Source organism: Platalea leucorodia (genome assembly GCF_965183815.1).
Source record: "Platalea leucorodia genome assembly, chromosome: 9".
Taxonomy (NCBI): Eukaryota; Metazoa; Chordata; class Aves; order Pelecaniformes; family Threskiornithidae; genus Platalea; species Platalea leucorodia.
Window position 1 is genome coordinate 39,821,649 of NC_138831.1, and position 26,125 is coordinate 39,847,773.

At 38.2% G+C, this 26,125-nt stretch overlaps 1 protein-coding gene across 3 annotated transcripts in view; it reads right to left on the minus strand.

The window, feature by feature from the left end:
• The window catches only part of SECISBP2L (SECIS binding protein 2 like), a 31,632-nt gene extending 6,147 nt beyond the window's left edge, over nucleotides 1-25,485 (minus strand). The window contains exons 1-16 of one of the 3 annotated variants that reach the window (XM_082321612.1): nucleotides 25,123-25,485; nucleotides 14,116-14,294; nucleotides 12,404-12,728; nucleotides 11,740-11,875; nucleotides 11,203-11,432; nucleotides 11,090-11,114; nucleotides 10,189-10,322; nucleotides 8,154-8,285; nucleotides 7,521-7,604; nucleotides 6,560-6,727; nucleotides 6,256-6,397; nucleotides 4,436-4,605; nucleotides 3,074-3,206; nucleotides 1,906-2,068; nucleotides 961-1,181; nucleotides 139-293 (exon numbers count right to left, since the gene is read on the minus strand). In XM_082321612.1, the coding sequence (XP_082177738.1) occupies nucleotides 139-293; nucleotides 961-1,181; nucleotides 1,906-2,068; nucleotides 3,074-3,206; nucleotides 4,436-4,605; nucleotides 6,256-6,397; nucleotides 6,560-6,727; nucleotides 7,521-7,604; nucleotides 8,154-8,285; nucleotides 10,189-10,322; nucleotides 11,090-11,114; nucleotides 11,203-11,432; nucleotides 11,740-11,875; nucleotides 12,404-12,728; nucleotides 14,116-14,294; nucleotides 25,123-25,140 (2,415 nt within the window). In that variant the 5' untranslated portion in view covers nucleotides 25,141-25,485. Of the gene's footprint in view, nucleotides 1-138; nucleotides 294-960; nucleotides 1,182-1,905; nucleotides 2,069-3,073; nucleotides 3,207-4,435; nucleotides 4,606-6,255; nucleotides 6,398-6,559; nucleotides 6,728-7,520; nucleotides 7,605-8,153; nucleotides 8,286-10,188; nucleotides 10,323-11,089; nucleotides 11,115-11,202; nucleotides 11,433-11,739; nucleotides 11,876-12,403; nucleotides 12,729-14,115; nucleotides 14,295-25,044 lie in introns of all 3 variants that reach the window. The other 2 variants (XM_082321610.1, XM_082321611.1) reach the window with 2 other exon arrangements.
• Nucleotides 25,486-26,125: the final 640 nt, after the last annotated feature.

Sequence of the window (26,125 nt, forward strand, 5' to 3'; positions counted from 1 at the left end):
AACAGACCCTAATATTGATCAGGTCAGGGCCATTATCAAACACATACTAGTTAGGTGTGCTCTCCACGCCAAACAAGTTCTTAACTACAAGAAACGTAATTGTTTACTCCAGCCATTTATATGAATGCAATTACTCACCTCAGCACCCGAGTAGTTGAAGATACCCACTACGCTGACAGGAACCAGCTTGTTCACACAACGGCCAAGAGCTTTACGGCCAAGAGCAAAGACAAAAGGAATTTCTTGTTCCCGTGCCATGGCTATTACGTTATATAGAGCCTCATCTAGTCCACCTTTAAGAAAGCAATTTTAAATAGATATCTAGTCAGCTAAAGTCATAGTATGACATGATGCAACTCTCTCTCCCATTTTAACTGTAATTAGTCAGTAAAACTTCAATACACACAATCACCAGCTACTATGTCCTACAGAATAACAAGCTATACATTTCAAGTATAGTGAGTGAATATAGATCAAGGCTATATTCTGTATTCTCTGTTAGTCCAGCACACAAACTAAACCAGAATTTTTCACAGCTCTTTTCTTGAGCAAAGCTTTGCTCTTCTCGTATCTCAGGAAACCTCTGTTTACATTTCTGGTTGTGGCAAAATGTGTTGGTTGGCTAACTAACCAATTCACATCCCTCTTAAGGAATGCTCCTTAAGAGCACCCAGAGCTCAGGACTCTAGGTGTATCAAAGCCTGAATGGAATAAAATTGAAGTCTATTGTATGTGTTATAATATCTATTTTTCTTCAAGCTATTCAACCCTCGTGAATGAGTTCCTTCCAGAACGGAGTAGAAGAGAATTAATGTGGAGTGGCAATTACACAATTGATTCTGGAAGTGTTACATCAGGCATAGTAACTAAAAAACGCTTCTAACCTTGCTAATCAGCACTTCTAATCAGCACAAGAACACTGTAAACAGTTAAGTGCACCACTTGTTTTATCATTTATACCTTTTGACTGGATTTTTTCGCAGTTGGGAGATATGATTACACACTTGATCTTGTTTAGTTTCATATGCTTAGTAACCTCACGCAACCCCATAACAAGTCTTCTCCTTGCTTTAGCTCTCATGGGATCCTTTTGATAAATCCGTTCCTGGAAGCTAACAAGCTCTTGCAATAAGAGAGTCACACACTCATCTATTTCTTTACTTAGAACTTGGTTGCAGTATCTGTCAATTCAAAAAACATCAAATATTAGTATTGATTATGTGCTACGCTATTTCACTGAGCCTCTTCTTTTACCAAATAAAAATAATTTTACTTCCTCAGAACAGTTATTGAACTGTTACTAAAGTTATTAAAAAGATTTAGAAATCAGACTGTATACTGTGAGTTAAAAATACATCCTGAAAACATTTATATTTGCAGTAACAACCCTTACCTCAAATAGTCGGTCAAAAAGAATATTAAAAAAATACAAAGAAATACTCCAACAGGTGACACAAGCAACTATTCTTTTCCTTAATTTGGTACTCTATAAAGATACATTAATAAAAAAGCAGCAATGTATTAAGAGTGACTATTACAGTATTTTCAGCATTCCTAAGTATTCCTTCCTTTCCCATCCAAAGTGTATGTAGCCCTCTTTTAAAAAAAATTTAGAGATTACTTCCACCTAGCTTATTTGTTGCAGCAACCAAAGAAGGTCCAAAGGATGTGTGTGTACATATACACACACACGCACACATTTGTGTATGTATATACACGCACACACAGAGCAATCCATCTATGGCAAAAAAAGAAAAGGAAAATACTTGCAGAAACTTCTATTGATGAAAGGGTAGCTTATGTTCATTAAGCTCCTCCTAAGTCTAGTAAACCTGTCCACACTTAAAAGACGAGGGTGACTGAAGTGCAAGCCTTGTATTTATATTAAGTATGCAAAACTCTTACTCTCTGAATCTCTTGCTGTGAATTTTGGTTATTGCAGAAGATGCCATTGGACTGCCTATTCCAGAACTAGCAGGTGAACCTTGTGATACTGGGGTCATGCAGTACGGAGAATTCTGACTTGCTGGTGAAAGTGAAGTATCACTAGGCATACTTAGTCCAGTTTCTGAAAGACAATTTTGAAACATTATAAAATGCAAGGACATTTACACATAAAAGAAACACCATCGCACTTATGCATCGCTCCCTTGCTCTTCCCAAATTACATTCTGAAAACACTAAACAGTATTCTTCCCTGGAGGGATAGTTGAGAAGGGGGGAAAACCAAACAAGCACATACCCAACACTCAGCATGGGTTGGGTAAATAAGCAATATTTGAATACTCATTAAAAAAATATCCAAAGCTTAGTTTGGGATGGAACAGAAGGGAAAACCTGCCTAAATGCTACAACTTCTTCCAATAATTCTTTACTATTTATACATATACATATTTAACTAACTTATTCCTAGAACATTTAAGATTTTCACACTTATCTTCAGTCAGGTGAAGTCAGGCAGGTCATTCAGAAGAAAAGTTCTGAAGCAGTACATCTGGAATCTTGATAGACACCTCCTTTCCACCCACCCCACCCCCTGCCCCCAATCACACCAAAGACATAGAAAAGTCTTTGGAGTTTCCCAGTTGCTCAGAGCTGTTGCTGCAAATCGACAGTCCAAACATTGCAGTTGATTGACAAGAGTGTTCAACAAACCGGAAAAAACTTACTTACAGTTTGCAACTTCTATATCTGGAAAACTTTCAGTATGCTCACCATTAAAAAGCATTGCAATCACCATGGCATGCTCAACAACAGGTCACATTTTGTCCGCTTATCAAAAATGCTATCAACTTCGACATGTGTTGGGAACATCCATTCAAGGGAAATGAATTAAAAGGCTGTATGGAGATTATGTACTTAGAACCCATACTGCCTGAGCCTTCCACAACTCAGGGACAGACAAGACATTTTAGAAGAGGGTTCCAATTTCTAGTATTTCATAATGTTAAAAAAGTTAAAAGATACCATCAATAAATTGTGTTGCATAAAAAGAGAAAGACAAAATATTAAAATAAGCAGATTAGTACAATTGGGGTGGGAGGGAAGGGGGACTATAGAGATAGAGACCAACCTTCTTGAGAGGCCAGCTCCTGAGACTGATCAGCAGTCAAGTTAATATGAACCTCTTTCTGTTCATCAGATCCCAAAAGGCTATGGTCAGCTGATAAACGGCCTTTCTTCTCTTCTCTCTCTTTCAAAATAATCTAGGAACAAAACCAACAGCTATTAGCATCTGAAAATTATAGATATACCTGTAAAGAAAAACATCCATTTGACTGAACATAACACAAAATAAATATAACCAAGTTGTTTTGAACCTTCCTACTCATGCCAGGATGGAAAATCCTGAAATCACTTCAGTTTCCTCTTTGATCACAAACAGTATTTCATTCCAGCATTTTACAGATAGCATACTCAATACTCTCATACTTCTACATAAATAGCTCTTTCAACAGTTTAAGTACTTTCACAGCTTCTTTCTGATACATAGCACCCGCTCATTAACAATTCCTCATCCCTATCTGTGTAAAAACACCTTATGCAAGAATACTAGTCACCTTTGTGAAGCACCACAACAGATAGAATCCTTTCTATAAAAGAAAGGAAAGTGCAAAGGTAAGTAGCCATGGATATATTTGTATGGCTATGATAAATAATAACAATATAAAGGCACTGACAACAGCATTTAGAGAAAACTTCTCTGAACAGGTAGCTGTGAATCTCTCTAACTCAAGTAGACCATGGATAAGTCAGGGAAAAAAAAAAACAAAAAGACAGGGGGGGCGCGCAACTTAGCCAAAGCCAACCTTAGTACAAACACAGCTTTACCAGATTCTAACTGCCCATATCATAAAGTGGTCTTGACAAGAAACATGGTGCATGAGTACAAGTGACTTTCACACTTTCTTTTTTAGGGCTAGCTTTTTTTGTATTTTACCTTCTGATTTCCATACATACTGTATTCTCTGTCTACATACCTACTTTATGTGTGCATGCATATAGATAGATACAACCAATTATTTCTAAATTTACTCAATTAAAAATTGTGGTTTTACTTCAAGTTCTATACCCATCTCTAAAAAGAGTAAGAAAATTTAAGGTTAGCATACTACATTGCACTACAAACTAGGATTCAACAACATGAAAAAACTATGCAAGTTTTCCCGTATGTCCTAGTACTTATAGTTAAAAAAATCGTTGCAATCCTTATTGAGATAGATTTGTATCACCCTCAACTAATTATGGGGGTATAAAAGTTATGTTACATGCCTAGATCCAAAGGACAGGACATCAGTGTAACAGGAACTAGAGGCAGAAGCTCATGACTCCCTTATCCTATGGTCATGGTCACTAGTCCTCAAGTAAGAAAACATCTGCTTTAATTTTTGAAGTACGAGTGTGAGTCAAGACACTCCAGGGTTGACATGTTTACCTTTTTAAGCGCTGTAGGGCGTTTCAGTTTTGCAATCTCTCTTTCTTTTCCTCTTTTCACTTTTGGGGCAGTTGAATCCAAAGGATTAAGGCAACCCGTAGACGGCTGTCCCTTTGTTAAGGACTTTCTGTTGGCAGATTCTTTGGTATGAAAGGGAGCAGCACTGCCAACTAAATACAAGAAAGATATTAGTTTCACCAAAAGAAGTCAGCTTTATTTCAACACTGTTTTCAGAATTTCCACTGATGAATTCTCAAAGTACATTTTCCTTCCTTGGAAAAAAGCAGTTCATAATGACAGGAAAATTACGTCATCAGATATTGTCGCTTCCAGATGGTTTTAAGCTTTCTTCAACTTAGCCTCATGTTTTAGGAAGCTATGGATTCCAGGAAAGGAATTACTTTAATACTGGTAAGGGATCTCTTTCAAATGACTACACATAGCTTTATTAGCAAGATGATAATAGTAAGGTAAGTTGGAAATATTTGTCCAAACATTGATTTTCAGTTGTCAAAGACTTGATTAGTTGACAGGACAAAACAGACAAGAGAGTGCAGTATGTAGTGTATCTTCTGCAAGAAAGACAGACAAATGCGGTCTCCAATGGAAATACCAACTCTTCTTTGCTGAGCTTTGTTTGATATAACCTTGCCAACTTGAATTAATGTTTGAACATGGCTGAAACTCAAAGCAGGTAAATGAAGCAACACACAAGAAGGAAAATGGTAACTATGTGCATAACGATGGTCTCTAGGCTACACACTACTGCTCAGGAATGAGATTCATGGGTTACAATAGATAACTACAGAAATGTCAATTCTGTGTTCAGCAACAAGCATTAAAAAAGCTAATTTAATGTTAAGTGTTGATAAAGAAATAGAGAACAGAAGAGTAATTAAGCTATTGCATACATTCATGATGTAACCATAACTTAATATTCTGTGCATGTCTGGTCTTATTTTCAAAAAGATACAGTAGAACTACAAGAAGGTACAGAGAAAGTGATATGGATTATCAGAAAAGACATGCTTCCACAATGGAATAACTAAATAGCCTAGGACTCTTCAGACTAGAAAAGAGATGACAGACCTCTAAGAATCATTGAGCAATCATTCCCTGCTCTTCTCCTCTGTGTCTTTACAATAGAAAGGCTATGAAAGCTAACAAAATTATGAGTGGGGCACAAGACAAAATCCTGACCCCCACCCCAAAAAAAAAACACAGTAGAAGGAAAAGCTTCTCCACACAGCATGTAGTAAGGTTAGAATTCACTGCCATTGGACCTTATGGACAGTAAAAGCATGGGATAGAAGTGATGGATAGTTTAAGAAACAAATTTGTTTTGAGAAAGCCTTGGGTCAGGAGACCCCGAACTATAATCAGTAGAGGCGGGAAGAATATCCTGGAGAGGTATCCCTCTGTATAATACTCACAGGTATCCTCTCTAAGCTACTTTCAAAGAGAATTCTGTAATATCTATAGTAGATGTTTGGTTTGACCTAATACAATTCTATTCACATATTCATTTCAGCACTGAATTACTCTCAAGACATGAATCCTGAGTTTTGAATAGTACGTCTTTTAAGATAAGTTTGCCCTCAGTTCTACATGGGCTTTCACCACTGCATACTGCAGCTCAGAGGAAGATAGCACAGGTGAACTTTGAGAAATGCATTAAGAAAGTCTTCCCAGGTTTTTATTATGTTTACATTAAAACCAAAATTTGACAAGAAAAAAAAAGCATATTTAAGATGCTCAGATTGATCACATTTATATTGTCACAAGACATATTTAGCAATAGTCAAGCAGATTAGAAATACCTGTGTAAGAGAGAGGCCTAGTGTTGGTGATCTGACGAGCCTTCATTGCTTGCTGCTGCTTTTCAAGAGCTGCTAACATGTCGCCCAAATCTAACTGAACAGGGGTCTTGCTCTTCTTTCCAGCTGCTTTTGATAAAGCCTCCTATAACATGAACATCACATGCTGATAAATACAAAGAAATAGTGCCTGCAAAACGTTCTTTACAAAGAGATTCTTGCTATTATAGAATAAAGAGGAGCAACAGCTAACTGATACTCCTCTTTACCAGCTACTGGGGGCGGGGGGTGCAGCAGCATTACACACTTGAAGTTTTTTCTGTTCCATGCTTATCTCCGAATACTCTTGAGCTGTTGCAAGTGCTGCTGCCAAGGCTTTCTTCTTCTGACTTTTTGCACGCTTTGGTACAGAGGTTGTAATGGGAATTGGAGTTTGGACTATATTGATTGGAGAATTCTCTGGTAAGTCATCCAACTAGGATTTTAAACAAAATGCAGAAAACCACAATTAAAGACCTTTCTCTCAAGACCATAGGAAATGTGGCACTCCAGAAACCAAATGAACCATTGCTTTGGTCAGCAGTATGACATCTCGGTTAAGTACAGCTAGATGACACAGTAAGTTAATAAAACTAGAAACTTACGTATATTTCATTTTTGTATGGGAAAACTATTTATTTATCTCCAATTATGCCTTCAGAAGGTTTTCCAGCCTGATTACTCAATAAGGGAGTGGTGTCCGTCCCCCCCCAAAATTTCATTTAGGACTTTCCTAGAAAGCAGCCATATAGATTAAGTAGTCTATATGTACTGTTCTATATGTACTGTTCTGCAACAAAAATATTTAAGTACATCAGGTACTAAAAGAGTATCTTTCCAACAACTGTTTCTACAGCCTTAAAGCAGAAAAAGTTTAGTTTCTTTTCATTTCAGTTGGGAGTTGGACTCAATGATCCTTATGCGTCCCTTCCAACTTGGGATATTCTACGATTCTAAGTGTCTATCATATGTATCTTACAGTTTCACTTGTTAACAAATCTCATTACTAGACAAAAATCCAGCAGTCTTTTTTTAAGACAGGTTCCCCACACCACTTATTTTAATTGGTATTTCTTTAGGATCCAAAACTGGTAACACAAATACCCTACGAACATCACAACTACTGCATTATAACTATTGTAGTAGAGATTCATAAAAAATTACACAAATTAAGTAGTCTCAAAACAACTTAACCTAAAAATGCTTTGCAAAACAAAATAATTACTTACCACTTTGGGTGAAATCTTTTGCTGGATGTTACTACTTTTGCTGCTGCCATTCTCACTGTTTAGCTCTGGAAATTCATCTTCATCCTAAACAATACACAAATTAAGAATGAAGAGAATGGAACCAAAAGTCACATGAAAAGCATCAACTGAAATGGCTGAAGCTAGAAGAATGAATTGAATCCTGAAGTCCCGCATAAGCTAGAAGGGCTTAAGCGTGACACAAATAGAAAATGATGAAAAGTTAACAAAGCCTTTCTGTATCCAAATAATGTTTTTCAAAAAAAGAAAAATTTATTAATGTTTTATACTAAAGAAATCCAGTTAGAATTAGGGAGGAAGGGGGATAAACCAGAGAACACAGTAATTTTTATTTGCGCGTGAACAGAAAAGGTTACTTGAAAGTTGCTTATCTAATTTGTCCATCACAGATAGGCCTAAATTTCATACACTTTCCACAACACCCAAATGCAAGTCTTTGCATGTATACAATGAAAGCATCATATAATAGTGAGTGCACTATATTGTACACGTCTTGGAGTCAGATGTTTTGCAACTTCTTCCTATAACAACATTACTTATTCCACATACAACTTGCATCACTATAATGCAGAAACAGTTTTCATACAACACTACCTCAAAATACAGAGGTTCAGGACTCTGCTCTGTTCTACTTGACTGGCTTGTGGCTAGAGGTTTTTCATGTCGTTTCTGCAAATTCTGCCTTCTTTCTGAAGATGTGCTGTGGTCTCTGCATCTGAAACCAGGCTGAAAATAATGAACGCGATTGGCATTTTACAATTTCAATTTTTCAAGATGTGTGTACACACATGTAAGGCATTCTCATGTCTGCTAATTAGCAATGAAGCAGGTACAGTTTTTACGCAATTAGATTTAATAAGCTGTGCTTTGGGTGGGATTTTCGTGGGGGTTTTTTTGTTTGTTTTGTTGGGTTTGGGTGTTTTTGGTTTTTGGTTTTTTTGTTGTTTTTTTTTTTTTTTTTTTTTAAACCTGCACGAACATATTCTACAGATAGTATCAGATTATTTCCCCTGCTTCAAGCCAAATACACTATCTTTATACATTCATCTCTAAATTTCTAATTTTAAAAAATAGGGTCCTTTGGGCCAAACATGAAGAAAACCACAAGAGTTGCTGGTGACTCAGACATGAATCCTGAGGAACTGTCTGTAACCATGATCAATCAAAAGAACTTTCTCCCACTACATAACTATTCTGCATGCAATTATTGCCTTTTCAACATGTGTTTTACGACAATGCACAGGCATAGAGTTCTCTAAGGACGAGAGACCCTAGTACAGTGGTACAAACATTCTTCTGTTTATTACATGAAAGGTTGATGGAAACCCATGGGCAAGACTGGTTGGCTGAAAGCACAGCATGATTTGAACCTGAAATTCTGGATCTCCCATACCAATGTATTTCTCAAGAAAATTTCCTACAGACCTGGTACAAATTTAATTTCAAAGGAAAATAGTTTCTAGGACAATTCTGCCTCAAGGTACAGTGAATCTGGCTGAGGAAACCTCATTTAAAACCCTTTGTGCCAGCTTTGTTTTTAAATATCTAAAATAACTGCTAGATTTAGAGTCTAAACTGTGACTGGATGAAAGGAAATCTGGTCCTTCCAACTCTCCCAATGCCATAAACCACAAATAATGGACTCTAAAAGCCTCCAATTTGACTATAGGTTATAAAAAGATTCAGAACTGCTACACTGCCAGATAGGAGCATCAATGAACTTCTTTATATAATAAACCCATGGAGACCAAATGGGAAGATTCAAGACAAATTAACAGTTCCATCTAAAAAACTAAACAGGGCAAGCTAACTCACATATCTGCACATACAGGCATCTACAATAAGGCTCCCACTTCAAGCTCAGCTATTCTTGTCTGCAATAACCGAATTCAAGCAAAACCTATATTTAAGCAAAGGCAGATGTTTCAGCCTTCTCTCTGTCCCCCTCTGCAGCCTGCCCCCCCCCCAATAAAATTAGACTATCAAAATTAGGAAGGCTACCTTCTCCTCACATACTAATTACAGAAATCCTGTCTCACTTGAAGGAAGTTTCACAGAAACATGTTCTTCAAGTTTTAGCATAAACCAATTTAAATTCATTTATTAATAATAAAAATTCTAAATAATATGGTATGCTAATATAAATTTAAAACAGAAAGTTTCAAAGACAACAGGAGTAAGAACACAGGATTCTAGATCACCATCACATCAGAATCTTTCTTTAGGAAGTTTGACTTTTTTTTTTTCTAAAGTGTGAATGGGTCAAAAACTGAACTAACTTTTCTACACCCACACTGTCTTCATTTCACAAGTTACTTTATATATGTAATGTTCTTCCTAGGTAGATACATATAAAGAACAGGCTATAGGCAGAAGATTGCCAAGCACACAAAGTTTTATTTTTATATATATATATATATATATATATATAAAAAATATGATATAGTGCTAGCTCAAGAAACATACAAGGTAGAAACGTGCAACTGGACATCTAGGTTGAGTTTCTACACTTTTCATTCACTGTTTTCATTAACTATTCTTTGTATGTTAATTTTATATCCCATTTCAAATTCCTTATTTTCATATACAAGAAACAGAATACTTAAACTTAGAACCATTAACAACATACCTGTGAACTATTTCTTTGCTCAGCTTGTCTTCCACCTCTAGAAAACGTCTGAGTTTTTTCAATCCAAGGTTTTTTTTGAGTTGCCTGGGAATTTACATTAGTCCAACTTACACCAGCTGAAAGAGAAGTGCCATCTATGAAAAAATGAATTAATATGACAGAATGCATCATTATGACACACATGCCACCAGAGGCAGGAACACAATTTTGACACAAATAAAGTTCTGAGAAAGTGTAATTGTCCTCTGACAACATTTACTTCTGTAGCTATTTCTAGAAGTTAGCAGAATTGTGTTTATGGAAGAGTCAGATGACAGACATTCCAATTGCCAACAAATGATCATCAGGAAGCAGTCAGACAAAGGAAATCTCAGGTTCACATCCATAACAATTTCGGTCCAGTCATAAATAACAGCCACTTCCCTCACCCACTACTACTAGACAAATCAAAATATTTGTTCATGTCACAGTACTTGTTTAAAGCTCCTAAAAAAGTATCAGTACTTCTCAAATACATAATGACAACTCTTTAGCTCTATTACTACCCAAGTATGAACTGCAGTCCAACAGAGTAAGGAACCTTGAGGATAAAATACAACAGAAGCACAGCATTGTCTGAATGCTTCCATTTGAGTCTCTGGCTTTCTAATCTTTTAAAGAAAGGCAGCTGTTGATAAGTCATTAACGATAGCTACTTATACACTTGTTCATTCAACAAGTAACAGGGGTCTTGGTGAAGGTGGTAGAAATCACAGTAAAGACATATCTTCAGAAGTATCTGATCAGTTAGAGTAACATGCTGGAAGTAGATCGAGAGATGGTTCCTAGCAAAATGTAAAGCAAAAATACAAAAGTGACCCAGCCAAATTTTAAACAGCTCACCAGCTAAGACAATGCTTACTTGTATTTATTGATGGTTCTACAACCTGAAAAAGAAAAAACAAATTTTTTTAGTAATTTTTATTAGCCTGTAGGATACAAATATAGTTAAGTTATTCAGTCATGTTTACATACATTCATTGCACAAGAATCTGTATTTCTTGAAGTCACGGCTGCAGCCTGGTTATTGCCATGCTTGGGACTACAATAGCCACTGTCACTGTCAATGTCTGCTTCACTTGCGCCCTGTTCACTAGAGGACTCTGCAGCAGGGTGAGAAGCTCTTCTGCGCCTGCCTTTTGATTTCCAAAGCATTGTAGAGGCGCTCTCAGAGAGTGACTTATTAGCTATATCTGAAGGAAAGTCTGTAAGACACAATAAAAATGTAATTACTTGTGCAGGAATTGTTAAGAGACATGAAAAACCTACATAACAAAATTAAATGGAAAAAGCGAAAGTCTTTGCACGTGACAACAATTTCCTTTTAATAAAGTTAAAAAGAGCATTGAATTTTTAAAAAAATTATGTCTAGGTCCAACTATTAATAATAATCAGCTCCTTCAAGAAGAGTCTAGTTTTGACAGTGGCAAAGTCTACCTTCTTTTAGGAAAGACGGCGACTGATATGTGGTTCTAGTTATTTCGTACACCTAGAACACAAGAAAGAAATTACCTGTTTGCTGTGATGCATCAACCAACAAAACAATCTTTGATCTGTTCTCAGGACCTGACGAACTAGTCTCCTTTTGAGTGGCAACATTTTTCACTGGAGGACGTTTATTTTTTATGTGCGTCTGTAACTGCTGTTGCTGTTTTAAAAGATTAGCCACACATACACATAAGCCATATGATTTGACTTCATAGTTGTAATCAAAGCAATTAAAAGTTCTAATGCTTTCTACAGAAGCCACACGTTTAAAGAAAAGACAATAAGGGAAATATTAATAAAAATATTTTATTTATTAACCTCTTTGCAGTATTTTCTGCATGAACTGTTTGTTATGATGTGGAAGTATCAAAAAGAAGATAAAGAACATATGGGTGTACTTCCTTTGTTCTCTAATGAAGTAATTCTACACTCAGACCAAACCAGCAGAGAGGCAGTGGAAGGGAGTTTCCCATGTCATGCTTGCAGGCTTTATAAACTCACCAAGTATTTTACCACAAAATGTCTCTGTAGGCAGAGTTTTGGTACTCTGATTAACACCTTTTCTGCCCACCTTTCCTTCCATTGATACTACTGACATACCTGTTCTTGCTCAAATGAGATGCATGCTTCTTGTGCAAAGATATTTTCTTTATACAGTTCTACTTATCCTACTAAAAAACAGACTTACTTTTTGTATGACTGGTCCCCTGTTACTGCTTCTGCTCCGCTGACTGGATAATGGAAAGACCTGGCCCGAGGGGCTGGGACGCTCAGTGCATTCTGTAGTAACTGTATTTACAGCATTTGCTGTTTGAAAGGGTGCAGAATAGGGGGTAGGGAAAGGATGATAGAAACCCATGACCTGAGCACATGGTGCTGGCATCAACTGGTAATATGTATATTCTGTAGAAACAGGTGGTTGCGCAGATATTATAGGATAAGCAAGGTATGGTCCTGCAGGATTTGGGTTGGGTTGCTGCCATCTGATGTCATTGTTGTATAACGGAAACTGTCTGTAAAAATCAAAAGGAAAGACAACTGCTCAGAAAGTTTTTCCCTCTCAAGGAATTTCAGACTTCTACCACCCCCTTAAAAAAAACCAACAAAAACAACCAAATAAGCACAACTTATTTGTTTCATGAGCTCCTAGCTTTCAATAACTGAACTTAAATGTACTACGACTTCTTAGAGATGACAATTAAATGATTCACAAGCTCAAATTACATTCAAATGCAAAATAAACATCTTTGTTGATCTTGGCATTTGTATAAACCTATTAAATTTCTAATATTTAACTTAGAAATAAGATGTAGGCATTTCCTTTGACAAGTACTTCGGACCCATTACAATTTCATTTTTTCAGAAAACACATATAACCTAAGTAGATACCTAAGCCACACAAGGTAAGCTAGCAGACACATGGAACAGTGACATTCATTAGCAAACTCAGGGCCAAGTAATTCAGTACCTTAAGTTGCCAACTCACCCTTGTTCAAAATTCCTATGAAAACACAGGCCTTAAGAAGCACACATGAAATCAAGCATTTACAAATTTACTAGTGCAACAAATTGTGGAGACTTCTTCCTGTGTTTATTTGCGATACAGCACAAAGACCCCCTTGGAAACTATGAACCCAATTCTTTCTCTTCAGACCCGCAAGAGACCATCTACACGGAAAATGCAGATGCCCAAATGTTAGAGAAAGAGAATAGAAAAAGTAAAGATTCAGGATAATTTTACAAATCCACAGCAAGCAGTTGCTAAAGGATTATTTTTGTTCTTCCCTATTCAAGTGCAGCAACACTAAAGTGCTGTCCTAAGCAAACATTGGGTACATTTTTCAAAACCAAACAGCAATAATTATTTATGCCTTCAATACAAAATAATCAACACTGAAGTTGTGCATTCAGTGAACAACACATTTGGGCTAGAAGAAAGAGTTCCTAAACTCAATGTATTATAACTAGTTATGCAAAGAAAACTGGGTACAGCTACACTCAATACAAGTGTCAGCTGCATACTGTTTTGCCATGGCAAGATCCAATTTGGACACCTGGAGCCTTCCTTTAGCATCAGAGATTCAGACACAGACCTCTTGACTGCCCTGGAAGATGCAAGAGCACAGCAGGTGACTTTGTGAGGGATTTGTACCAGACCTCTGTAGCCAGGGAAAGAAAAGTGGTAAAGAATATGAATAGAAAACAGCAGAAGGAAGGAAATAAGTAAAAAAAGACTGGGGACAGAGAGACTTCATCCTCACCCAGGAAGGGTCAGAAGATTAAATACAGTGAACAAAACGAATTTACAGCCAACAGTCGCTGACTCCTCTCAAGTGTACCAGAAGTTTAAACTCATTTAATAATAGATCATCTCCCATGAAGACCACAACCACGTATTACCTATTGGATTGGTTTTCCTGTACAAATGGATAGCAAGTGATCAGGTAGCTAGGGATAGGAGTTGGTTCCATGCCATTAATTCCTCCGCTGTCATTAGGAAGTGCCATTGGGATCATTAGTGTTTCTGGACCCTTCTTCTGAGGAATAAATGGTTCTACTTCAGCTGACAGCTTGACATTCTTAAGAAAGAGAAAAGAAACAATATCTTCATTAAATACAGTCATAAATTGTCTGGGAACACTTAGATTCATAAAGTTGTACGGCAATTATCACAAATAGCAGGCGAATGGGTGACAAGCCTACAGGATTTCTGCAGTAAACTGAAAGAGGTGGAAAACAGTTGGCAAGCGCTTGCTACATCCTTCCAATCAACACAGGCTCTAATACAGATCACCAACATTTAGCATTTGTATTAACCTTTACATTTTCAAAGTGCAATACAAACACTAATTAATTTAAAAGGGACTGAAGTTCAGATCTTGCAGAGGATATACTAGCTTGAGCACAGAAAGAAATCGAGTTAGCACTGTAGGTGGAACACAGTTGTGTAGGCTTTCATAAGTGAAACCGACATATGGAAGATGTAGTAATGCCTGGTCTGCTCTACAAAATTGACCGTGTTCCTAGGCAATTATAAAAAAGATTTTAAACCTATGGTTTACTGCTAAAATAGATGGTGTATCACAGAAGAACCCCACACGCACATTCCATCTGCACAATTTTAACATATTTTAAAGCGTTAAGAATACGATTAAATTTTGCCATGAAGCGGGAATTAAAGACTACTCAGAAATAAGTTTTAAACTGTGCTTTCAAAGAAAAATATCTCCTCTGATCCTGAAGGTATCCCCAACAGTTTATAAGGTGTTTTTACCCACACTTTTGGTCTTGTATAGATGAGCTGGATGTTATACTTAAACAATGAAAAATGCTCTATTCAATTAAACAACTGCAGATCCAAAGTATCCTTAAATTCTGTATTCCATTATAAGTTACATTCAGCTGCAAAGCATCTTTTTGTACAAAGATTTCAGCTTAATTATACTTGTCGCACACTAGTAGCTCATAGAATACCAGTCTCTAAGAAGATTCTCTCTAAAGCAGGCAAGGCCTCCAGGAACTTTTCCTTCCATTTGTTTAAGAAACAATTCCGGAGTCAACGCATAACCTTTACGAGTACATGCTCTTATTTTACAAAAAAAGGAGAGCCTGAAGGTTTGATGTGCTGAGGACAGTCTTCTATCCTTGCTGCTACCCATACAACATCCACATGAGCAGAATAAATTAAACAATGGGAGCTCTGAAAATATCATGGCAAATAGTCCCATGCCTACCACACACTTCTCAGTCCATGTCGTTGCTCTGTGTCAAACCCACAATCCATCTAGCCTTACTGTCCAATACCTGAATCCACAAACTTATTAAAAAGACCCTTGAAATTTATTTTTAAATAAAACATGGGATCAGATCCCGTATTTGTTTAGCAGCATGGGGGTGGAGGAGTTGGGAGGGGCAAGTCCAAAAATGTTCTGAAAATATAGTTGTCCCAGTCAGTAAGAAAAACTGCTTTTACTTGATGAATAGGTGCTTTAATGTATCAGACTGAACTAGAAAAATTCCTAGCTCAAACATTGGTTTGAGCAACAGCAAAGTCAAGACCCACTCATGCAGAGTATTGGATCTTTGTTTAGTTAGTCTGACACACTTACATACAAGTAAGTTTAATTACTGAGTAAAAGGTAGATCATCATCAAGTAAATTACTCAGACCATGAGTTACACACTAACTCCCCAAGCAAGTTGAAAACCAACTGGTATTTAATGCTGTCATGTACTATTAGAAAGAAGAGAGAAAAAGCAGTTAAGACTAAGAGCTCCCTAACTTTCATGTATTATATTCACTATTAAATCATAACTACCAGTGACTGATGCAATATATTTTTATAATATAGAAGTATTTTCAATAAATATTGATTATAATTGTAATATAAGAATTCCCAGCCAGTTTCAAAAACCTAATCCAAAAATTTTGCTCAATGCATTCTTTTCAACTCCAAATATGACACCCAAACTAAGTAATTGCAAAGGCAGTCATTCTGCAACAGCTTTTGGGATGACTTGTACAAGTGGAATCAAACTTTTCCTACAAAAAGTGTTATTATAGACACAGTGTCTGCCTCCATTTTTACTATTATCCTTCCATTATTAAATTTGTTAATTCATACTTCTTTCATGAGATTTTGCGCAGTATTAGCTGCAGTATTTGCTTAAATTTCACCACTAGCCATTTCCTGTAAACATCAGTTCACCAAATAATTTCTATTTAAACATCACTCACTTTTTCCAAATACTGTGCACCTCACTAAAAATGAACTTTATAAACACAGGAGGAAGCTTTCTAAGTGAAACATTGTTTAGGATAAGAGACCATTGTCTGCAGGATGTCTGCAAGTATTAACTTGAGATCAAAGTTACACCCTTAACTTTGATGGTAGGACATTCTGCAAACCACAGTGACCAAGGCCAAAGCTTGTTTATAATTGAACGGAGAATTCAAAAAAATGATACAAAATGGGGGAAAAAAAGCAAAAAAATCATTAAGTATAGAGTCCATGATTATTTTTAACCATTCTTGAGAAGCTTCTCTGTCTTTGGACTTGTCAAAGTGCGCTGGGAAAGCAGAAGTGTCCCTTCCAACAAAATGAGTCTCTGCTTTGATATGCTTATTTAGTAAGAACATCAGTCATTTACAAATAAAATTGTAGCATAAGAGACTTGACATTTTAACAGCAACCAAAAAAGGGAAAGCAAAACATCTAAAAAAAATAAATAAAAGGATAAAAGTGGAACCAGAGTGGCGGGGGAAAAAAGTACATCTTAGCAAGTGACAAGATACACTACGCCTGACAAAAGAAAAAAGTGGTTATTAATGACTGTTCTGAAAATGCTTATGACTATAACCACCAATACAGAAGTATCACTGCCTCCTGTGTAAGAAGGTCTGCGTTACAGCGGAACAATCACCTTAATATTAACTAAATGCATTTCTTGATCATTAGGTAGTAGGTGAACATTCCTTCCTTCTACGTTAACTCTTCTTCAATTCCTGAGGTTACGTTCAGAGGAAAAGCTGTGGTGCAGTTGCAGCAGCAGCACCAAACTCGTGCAACACACATCAAAGACCCTGCTCTACCCGGAGCTTCCTCTCTGTCCGCAGGCACATCCCTCAGCTGCCGGGCGACTCGCTCACCTGCCCTCTGCAGAACTCCAAGGCACTCTCCTCCACACACAGCACCATGGGGATAAACACTTTCCATTAAAAAAAAAATAAATTGTCATGTGCTTATTATGTACAGTGATCATGTAATAAATGTCAGAAACACCAACTCTCGAACCCCTCCCTGAAAACTAAAGAGGGTTTTTTCACGCTATTTCAAGATTGCCAGGCAAAAACATTTGCGTAAGAATAGATTCAGTTGTGGGCTGTCCTACAAAACCAGATGGCATAAACATTAAAAGAACACACTAAGCCTGTCTCATCCATAGAAAATTCAACAGTAAAACTAGGATGAATGTTTTACAAATATGGTATTCTTAATGAAGCACTGAAAACTTTCAACCAACCATTCCTAATCTGCTGGTCACTATCTCCCAGCAACATGTCAAGTGAACTTTAGCCAAGATACTAATTATAAACCACTCTAGCACTAGCTCAGAAAATAGTCAAAACATTTTATTTGTGATTCAGGTTGGGACAAGATTCCCTGTTTTAAAGGTCCTTCCTGTCTGGCTGTCTGCTATTTCCCTGTATTATTTTGGGAGGCTGATGTGGAAATACAAAAGCATTCCTTAATGGCAAGTCACTTGCAGAATGGTCTCATTACAATGACTTTTGTGATATTGTATTATATCATCATTCATTAGTAGGATTATGAGAGAACAGTCTTTCATATCAAGTATTTAAAAAAAAAAGGAGATACAACTGATCAAAGCAGGAGCCAAATGACTCCCATCAGCAAGGCTGCCATAGTGAAGTATTTCTTGTCAATTTACGAAGACAATCCCTACCTTACTTTTCCATCCAAGTATTTTGGATAAGATTTGATTTATTTAAATCTTTCCAGTAAAAATAGGATTATACATCTTTTAGGGTTTTTGTGTGTGTGTGTGGTTTTTTTGGGTTTTGGGGTTTTTTTTTAGGTTGGTTTGTTTGTTTGTTTTTTAATTTATTAAACCCCACTCCCCAAAACACTCTATCATGTAATTTGACAAGTTTAGGAAAATTCCATTTGAATATTTTTTTTTTTAAATTTATTAAACCCCACTCCCCAAAACACTCTATCATGTAATTTGACAAGTTTAGGAAAATTTCATTTGAATTTTTTTTTTTTTTTAATTTATTAAACCCCACTCCCCAAAACACTCTTATGTAATTTGACAAGTTTAGGAAAATTTCATTTGAATTATTCTGCTCGATTTTGCTAGGTTCAAACAACCCAGAGATGCCCAAATTAGAAAGACAACTTTAATGTTTCCTTTCCTGTGGCCCAGTCTCTTTATACAGGTAATAATTAACTATTGCTATGACAGAGCACTTGTCTGATATATTTAATTACTATTTTCTGTACAGCTCATAACATATTTAGCTTACCTATAGTGGTAAAATAAAGATACAGCATATCCTGTAATCATAAACACATATGGGTATATTTGAAAGTTAATTTTTTTTTTTTTTGCATACAGAACTTTGATAGTGTCTGTTATTTAAAGGAATCAAAACTGCATTTCAGAAATCTTTTACATGCATTATACCTTAAACACTGTTTTCTTGTGCAATTTAATCTGTACCTACAAGTTTGTTTGGTTTGTGGAGTTTTTTGGGGTTTTTTTGGTTTTTTTTGTTTTTTTTAATGCTTCCAATAAACTTGTTTCAGCAAAAAGAAGAATTTAGCGTAAACCTCTGTTTCTAAATTTCGCATTTTGTTCTGTAGGCACTATAGCATATATATACACACATTTCATATATATATATGAAATATATATATATATATGCATGCACTAACTCACCAGAATAGCAACTGAAAACAAAAACCTTAATACAGGTGTTTCAAAATCATTCTGCAAGCATAATACCAGCAACCCTCAGCCCAACTGATGTATTTCATTGGACAATAAGGCCCCATTTCCACTTCAGCACAGGAAACAGAAAGACAACTCAAGTGTATTACGAACTAAACAAAATTAACTTCAATATACTGCTTCCTTATAGGATTTTACCAGTCCCTCTAAAATACTTAGAAGTTCCTTTTTACATAGGATGCGTCTTCAGACAAGGACACTAAACTTTATTAAACTTAAAGCAAAAAGGGGAAACAATTGTACCAAGTCAGATCAGATGGCTAACCAAACCAAAATATAAACAGAATTAACTCCCCAATGTGATTATTGAGACATTTCAGTACACTTCACAGATGGCTAGTGGTTTCATTTGACACATGATGGAAACAAAATAGCAATGCTAAGTAACTTGCCCAAAGTTATCTAAGCAAGATTTTTTAGGATTATGTTTTTCTCAGCTAGGAGGAAGGGTTGGTGAAGATAGACAGCAAAATAACTCCTCTTTTTAATAAATGGCATTTTAGGTCTCCTAGCTCCTAATATATTGTCAGAACAACAGAAATAATATTCTCTTAATAGTGTAAGAAGAGAAAGTGAAACAAAAAGCAAAAGAAAAGAATAATCAATTTAGTAGTGAGCAAAGGTGCCTCTAATTTCTCATTGCACCGGACAAGCAAAAAATATCTCCAACCGAGACTTATTTCTTTTAACAGGTTGCCTCTGTGCTTCTTTGGCCAGATACAGAAATAATAATGCCAAATGAAACAGTCTGTTGTTGTTGGTTTTGGTTTTTTTTAAATACCATGTTGACATGCTTGAGAATCAGTGGAAAATGCAACCAATGACAACCAAAGTAAACTGCAGAATAAGAGGCGAGATCCTTTTTTAGATAGCATTTTGTTTCAGAAGCAAATACTAAGTGCATAAATCAAAGTGCACGTAAATATGTACGAACGCAATTCCTCAAAGACTTCATCCACACAGTACAAATAAAGCAACAAGTGCAGATGAACAGAACCAACAGGACTGATCATGCCGCTGGTTTGTAACCACAAGCAAACAATAAGAATTAGACAAGAAAGATTTGTCAAATGCTAAAGAATTTGGGGGAAGGTTCCTACAGTTTTCCTAATCCTTACAACAGAGCACTTGTGATACTAATTTATGCTCTAATTGCTCTCACAGTATTGAGATTTATTCTGGCCTGCATCCACTAAAAAATTAGCACTTTGCCACTGATATCAGTAAATGCAGGGTCAGACCCGAAATACTTAATATAAAGTAATATATGTTTTTGATCAGGCAATGTAAAGGCAAACATTGCAAGAACAAAGTTAATTTTATTTTGGAGTGCAACTTTTTCATGTTCAACCTTTCACATCACGAAGCTAAACAAAGCTTTATTGAAATTGACCTTTGATAACCAAACTCGATTCTAAATATAAATTTAAGTCATGCTGAAACATCAGATTTTCAATCAGTTGCCTATTAATGGAAGAACACCCCTTCAAAAGAAACCAAGATTGTACAGAAGTCGCTTTTGTAGATATCCCTAGTTTCAATTTACAAAATGTTTTGCAGTAGCTCATTACATATTTCAGTCCAACAATTACAACTATTTCAAGACAGCATATATACTGAAGCAATCCTTTGTTTCCTATATAAAAGCTACTGTAGTCATCAACAGCTGCAAAGACAGAAGATGACACAAGCAGGAACAGACTGGTAAACTTTGTCCTGTAGTTAAGCACTGTATGTTTAATCTTAGAAAAGTTTTTGTTCATTGTAGCTTCATGTCATTCAGCATTTTCCATTAAATAGGATCTCTGTCAGCTTGCTCTCTTAGAAGAGAACACTTGGATATCAATCTTACCATTTACAGGGTGAGAAAATAGACACAGATGCTGCATTTCAGAGGGCTATAATAAAATCAGCTGGGTTACTGTCTCAAAGTCTGGAAACAAGAAGTCTCATCACAAATATAAGATTAAAAAAAAAGTTTTGAGCTATGTTTTTAAAAAAAAAACAATCCTGCTTCTGAATTTTGGGTTCCATAATATAAAAGACATTTTAGTAGTAAGACAGGTCACATTTCATCTATTTTAAGAGAAACTTTACAAATATGGAAGTCATTGTTTCTATAATTAGTTGCTTCTAAGTGGCAGATACTTCAGGAATGGTAAATATGCAGTCCAACTGGAAACACCAGCAGCAGGCCATTTAACAAAGCACAAAATTTAATCCTCCCTATTTAGATTAAACATAGTCATTTCAATGCAACACTTAAAGCAAATACACTATGAAGTTAGTCTGTCCCTTTTCCCTCAGCTCGTAATAAGGGAACCATGCATAATTCTCCTCCCTTTCACAGAAGAAAGTACTGTGCTCAGAATATAACACAGCTAAGCATTAAAATTCTTACATATATGTAGAAAATGAGCAAGTGGCACAACATGACAAGTTATGATGTTTAAACTCAAAACCAGAGTATTCTAGAAAAATGGTGAAAAATAAAATTTAATGTTTGCTGTTACAGAGCTTGTCCAAAGATAAAAAAGCTACCAACAATCGGATCCTCTTATCTAGTGTACAGCATTTCTAGCTTACAGCATTTAACAGTACATACAAACTTCTAAACTCACCCTATCAATGTGAAGTACTAATATTTGAGTGCTTTGTAGCCTATGTATTAAAATTATTAATACAAACCATTCATGTAAATCAGCTTCCTCATCTCCACAAACAAGTCAGTGATAAATAAATTTGTGATCAAAAAGTTAAGATATTCATATACCATATCAATAATGTTTAAATTCACTGAAGAACATATTCTACCCAAATTCTTCTGCACTTTCAAGGTTCAAGAGAAAGCAACATGCAAAATGTATAGCACAGGGAAACTGACCTTTTCCAGTTTGCCTCAGCTGAAAATTCTGTCATGGGTAAGAAACACTGAAGGAAACTGGATAGGACAAAGACCACGAAACATTGATCTAGATCTACTTCTATGGCAAGCATATTATCAAGCCAACTGTTGAATGATCAAGAATATTACAGGCAAGCAGAACAGGCTGTCTTTAAGCAATACTAATACAAGACACAGATCACGGATTTTGCAACTTCACCTGATTTCTCAACTGCACTAATGGAACCAAATCTCTTAATCACAGGGCAAGACAAATGTATGACACTCAGAAAAATCAAAGCACAGCAGTACCTTTGAGAGGGGAAGTTGTTTCTCTTTAGTTTTCTACCACAATCAGCTTCAACAGAAAGAGCGCCAGAGGTCATGTGCTGAGTTTTGTCTCTTGTAGGAAAACAACCTACGCTTAACTGCTGAAACCCATAACACTTTTTAATGGGAACAGCTTCAGTTCTGGTGTAGACAGAAGTAAACTTCCACACCCACTACAAAAATCACAACATGTCCTATCATAAAATAATTAAACAGCTTTGTTATGTTTTCTTCTATGTCAGCTGCCAAAATATCACTGAGCATACTATGACAAGCAAAGTCATACCAGATTTTAACTAACAGAAACCTGAAGGGCAATCTACAAGTGACATCTTTTTGTCATTTAGGTGTCCAAACGTTCTTGGTGCATGACATCTCATACTGATTTACTGAGCCAACACGCAAAACTCTGTTCCAATACATTCCCCATCAAAAGCATCTGCAATCCCCCTTTACTCTTGAAATACTATACTTTAGACATAGCACAATATTCCTACTCCCTCATATTCTAATTCCGCAGTAGTTATTCCTACCAGCATATACAGTTACCATACTGTGGCTAAGGGAGTATTCTGGGGGAAAGGGGAGAAGAGGTTGAGTACTGTTAACACACATCTGCATGCTTCAATATTAATTTATCAGACACCATGCAATACAGTTGCAGAAAGGAACCCAAATCAAAGAAAAGATGGAACAGCACCCAAACCTGATGCAACCTTAACAAACACTTACACTGGTAAAGGAGATTACATTCAATTCTTACAGCACAAAAGGTTCAAACCCAAAGCATTTAAGGAGCTCCTAATCAAGATGCTACTGTATAATGAGAAGACAAAAGCAACAAGATAGTTGAATCATATTAGAAACTCATCAGGTATTAATTATTTGTCTGCCTAGAAGCCTTACTGGTGGACAAGGAACCAACAGGACTAGATATGCTGCAAACAGAATAAACAAGAAGATGGTTCCTGCTTCAAAGAGCTTAACTGCACCTCCAAGTTGAAATACTGCACTTCGTTAAGATAATCACAAAGAGTCAACACTTTACACTGCGAATAACACAATGATTCGCAGCTTTCATAAGCTATTTCCAACAAATAAGAACAGAATGGTTTGATAGGGGGATGCATGTGAACCTCCGGTAGCAAAGAGCTCAAGCAACAAGGAATAAATATTTCACAAGTGTACTGCAGTACTAATTACAGATGAACCAAAGGGGGAAAAACCCACAACAAAACCCAAGATTTTAAAACAAAAAGTACAACAGACTAATGTAATTTTTACAGACTGAGATCAGCTTTTCTACATGAAGGCAAATAAGAAAGCATGAAGAGTTAATGTAAAATCATTATCACACCAGAAAGCCTAGTAAGACAGACACAGTAGGAGCCATACTGTAACAAGAGACACTGTTCACTAACTCCCTTAGACATATGTACAAAATGAAAAGCGGTATCTTTACAGAGTACATTATTATTTGGTATCTACTTTGCTACAGGAGCTTGTGTTATTTTATTGATTAACCCTCCTATTAAAACCCCTGGAGATGCCAAAGCTGAAAACTAGATATAAAAAAAAAAAAGCAATAATTCATGAATTTTCAACACATTCCACTGAAACAGAAGCTTAAGAGCAGGTTGTTATGGATGGTAACATTCATTTCAGATATATCTTTCAGAACTACCTCCTGATGATGAAACATTTTATTGCATATATGTAACAAATCACATGAACTCTCAAGTCCCAACTTAAGCTTTTTCATATCTACAGTTTGAAGGGCCATAAGAATAATGCAAACTGATTACCTTGACAAAGCCAAGCTAAGTATTGAAGAAAAAAAAATAGTGACCTGTAGAATTTGTGAGCTACACCCAACTCTCTCCCCCTCAGCTACCAGCTGAGACCATCAACTACGTCCTAACACTGAAAACTTCAACCTGAACCTGATATTTACAGTATTTCAACACGAGTGACACATCTCTCACATTGCAAAGTTCTCAAGAAGCTGGTAAAAGCCTCTTCTAGTGACCAGGTAGGTTTAAATTAAATGTCACTAACTGCAATTACTCCTTAAGCTTGAAACAAAGCCTGACGGCACAGGAGGGAGAAAGCCAAAACGCAGCTTGACATGCCTGTGTGAATACCGAGGGGAGACGCTCCCGGCCTCCCAGCTCACGGGGCCAGGCCAAGCCGGGGCTCTGCCGGGGCCGGGCGCGGCCTGACGCCTCTCGCAGGAGGCCAGCGCCCAGCCCCCTGCCCGGCAGCGGGGACGGCGGCCGCGTTACCAACCGGCGAACGCACGCCGAGCTCCCACTTCCAGCCTTGCAAAGGCCCCGTCTGAAGCCTCCCGGGGGCCGTTCCTCGGCGGGGAGGTACGGCAGCCCACCCCTCGCCCCCGGTCCCCGTCCTCCCCCCGAGCCACCACCGCCGGCCCCGGCAGGCCGCGGGCCGCGCCCTGCCCCTCCGCTCGGCGGCCCGGGGCCGGGCCTGACAGGCGCGGGTCTGACAGAGCCGGGCCGCCGCCCCGGCGCTCCCCGCCTCTCCCCGCCCGGCCGCTCGCCCCCCTCTCTCCCTCACCGCGGCGCCGGGGCGTCGCTGCACCCCTCCCGCCGCAGCTGTTTACGGTCTCCTCAGCGCCGAGCCCGCCCCCCGCACCTTGTCGGCTTTGTCCATGGCTCCAGCTGGGCTGGGCGGCGGCTCTAATAAGGACGGCGGAGAGTCCGAGCCGCCTCCTCCATGGCGCTCGCTTCCCCCGCCGGGCTCCCGCACACACCCAGAGCGGCGCTGGCCCCGCTCGCAGCTATCACGGAAACCGAGCCCGGCTACGCCACGGCCGGGGGCGGGGAGGGGAGGGGGGCGGCGGCGGGGCGAGGGCGGCGGGGAGGGATCATCTGGGACGGAAGCCGGGCGGGCCCAAGCCGCGCGGAACGCCTTCGCCCAGGCGGCGGCGGGAGGCGGCCGTGGCGGGCGTCCCCTGCCCGGTGGCTGGCCGCGCCGCGTTCGGGGCGCCCGGCAGCCAGCCAGGCCGTGACTTCAACGTGAAAGAAATCGTCAGAAGTAAACGGGGAGCGGGGCCGCGTCACTCCCTCTGTGTGAGGCCGTCGCGTACGCGGCGCCTCCGCCTGCGGCGCGAGGGCGGCAGGTGCATTGCGGGGCCCGGTCTCCTCAGAGGCGGTGTCAGGGGAGGCTCGGGCCGGCGATGTCCTTGAAATTATCTGGAACATCAAAGGCAAAAAAAAAAAAAAGTGATTTATTTAGAGGCAGAAATCTAAAAATGTCGCGCAGGCGCCTGGAGCGCAGGGCCGGGCTGAGGCGGGTGGCGGCCCGGGCCCCACCGCGGCCTGGCGCTGCCGCCCGCCCTTCGTGCGCCCGGCCCAGCCCCGGCGGCTGAACCCGCCAGCTTGTGTCGCGGGGAGCGGGTCGCTGGCGTGACGGGAGGGAAATTTTAAGACCTGGGTTTCAGCACAGCTTGTGTGACATTTATTTATTTTGCTGCCCTGGTTTTAAGTTGTGTTTAATTATCGTGAGCGATGCCAGCAGAGTCCATAAGACAGTGTTCACCCCTGAGACTGTCAAGATAGGAAACAAGTGTACGAGCCCGTGCTGCGTAACAACGTATGCTCCCATACGCATGTTCAATATGTAATGTTCTTACCTT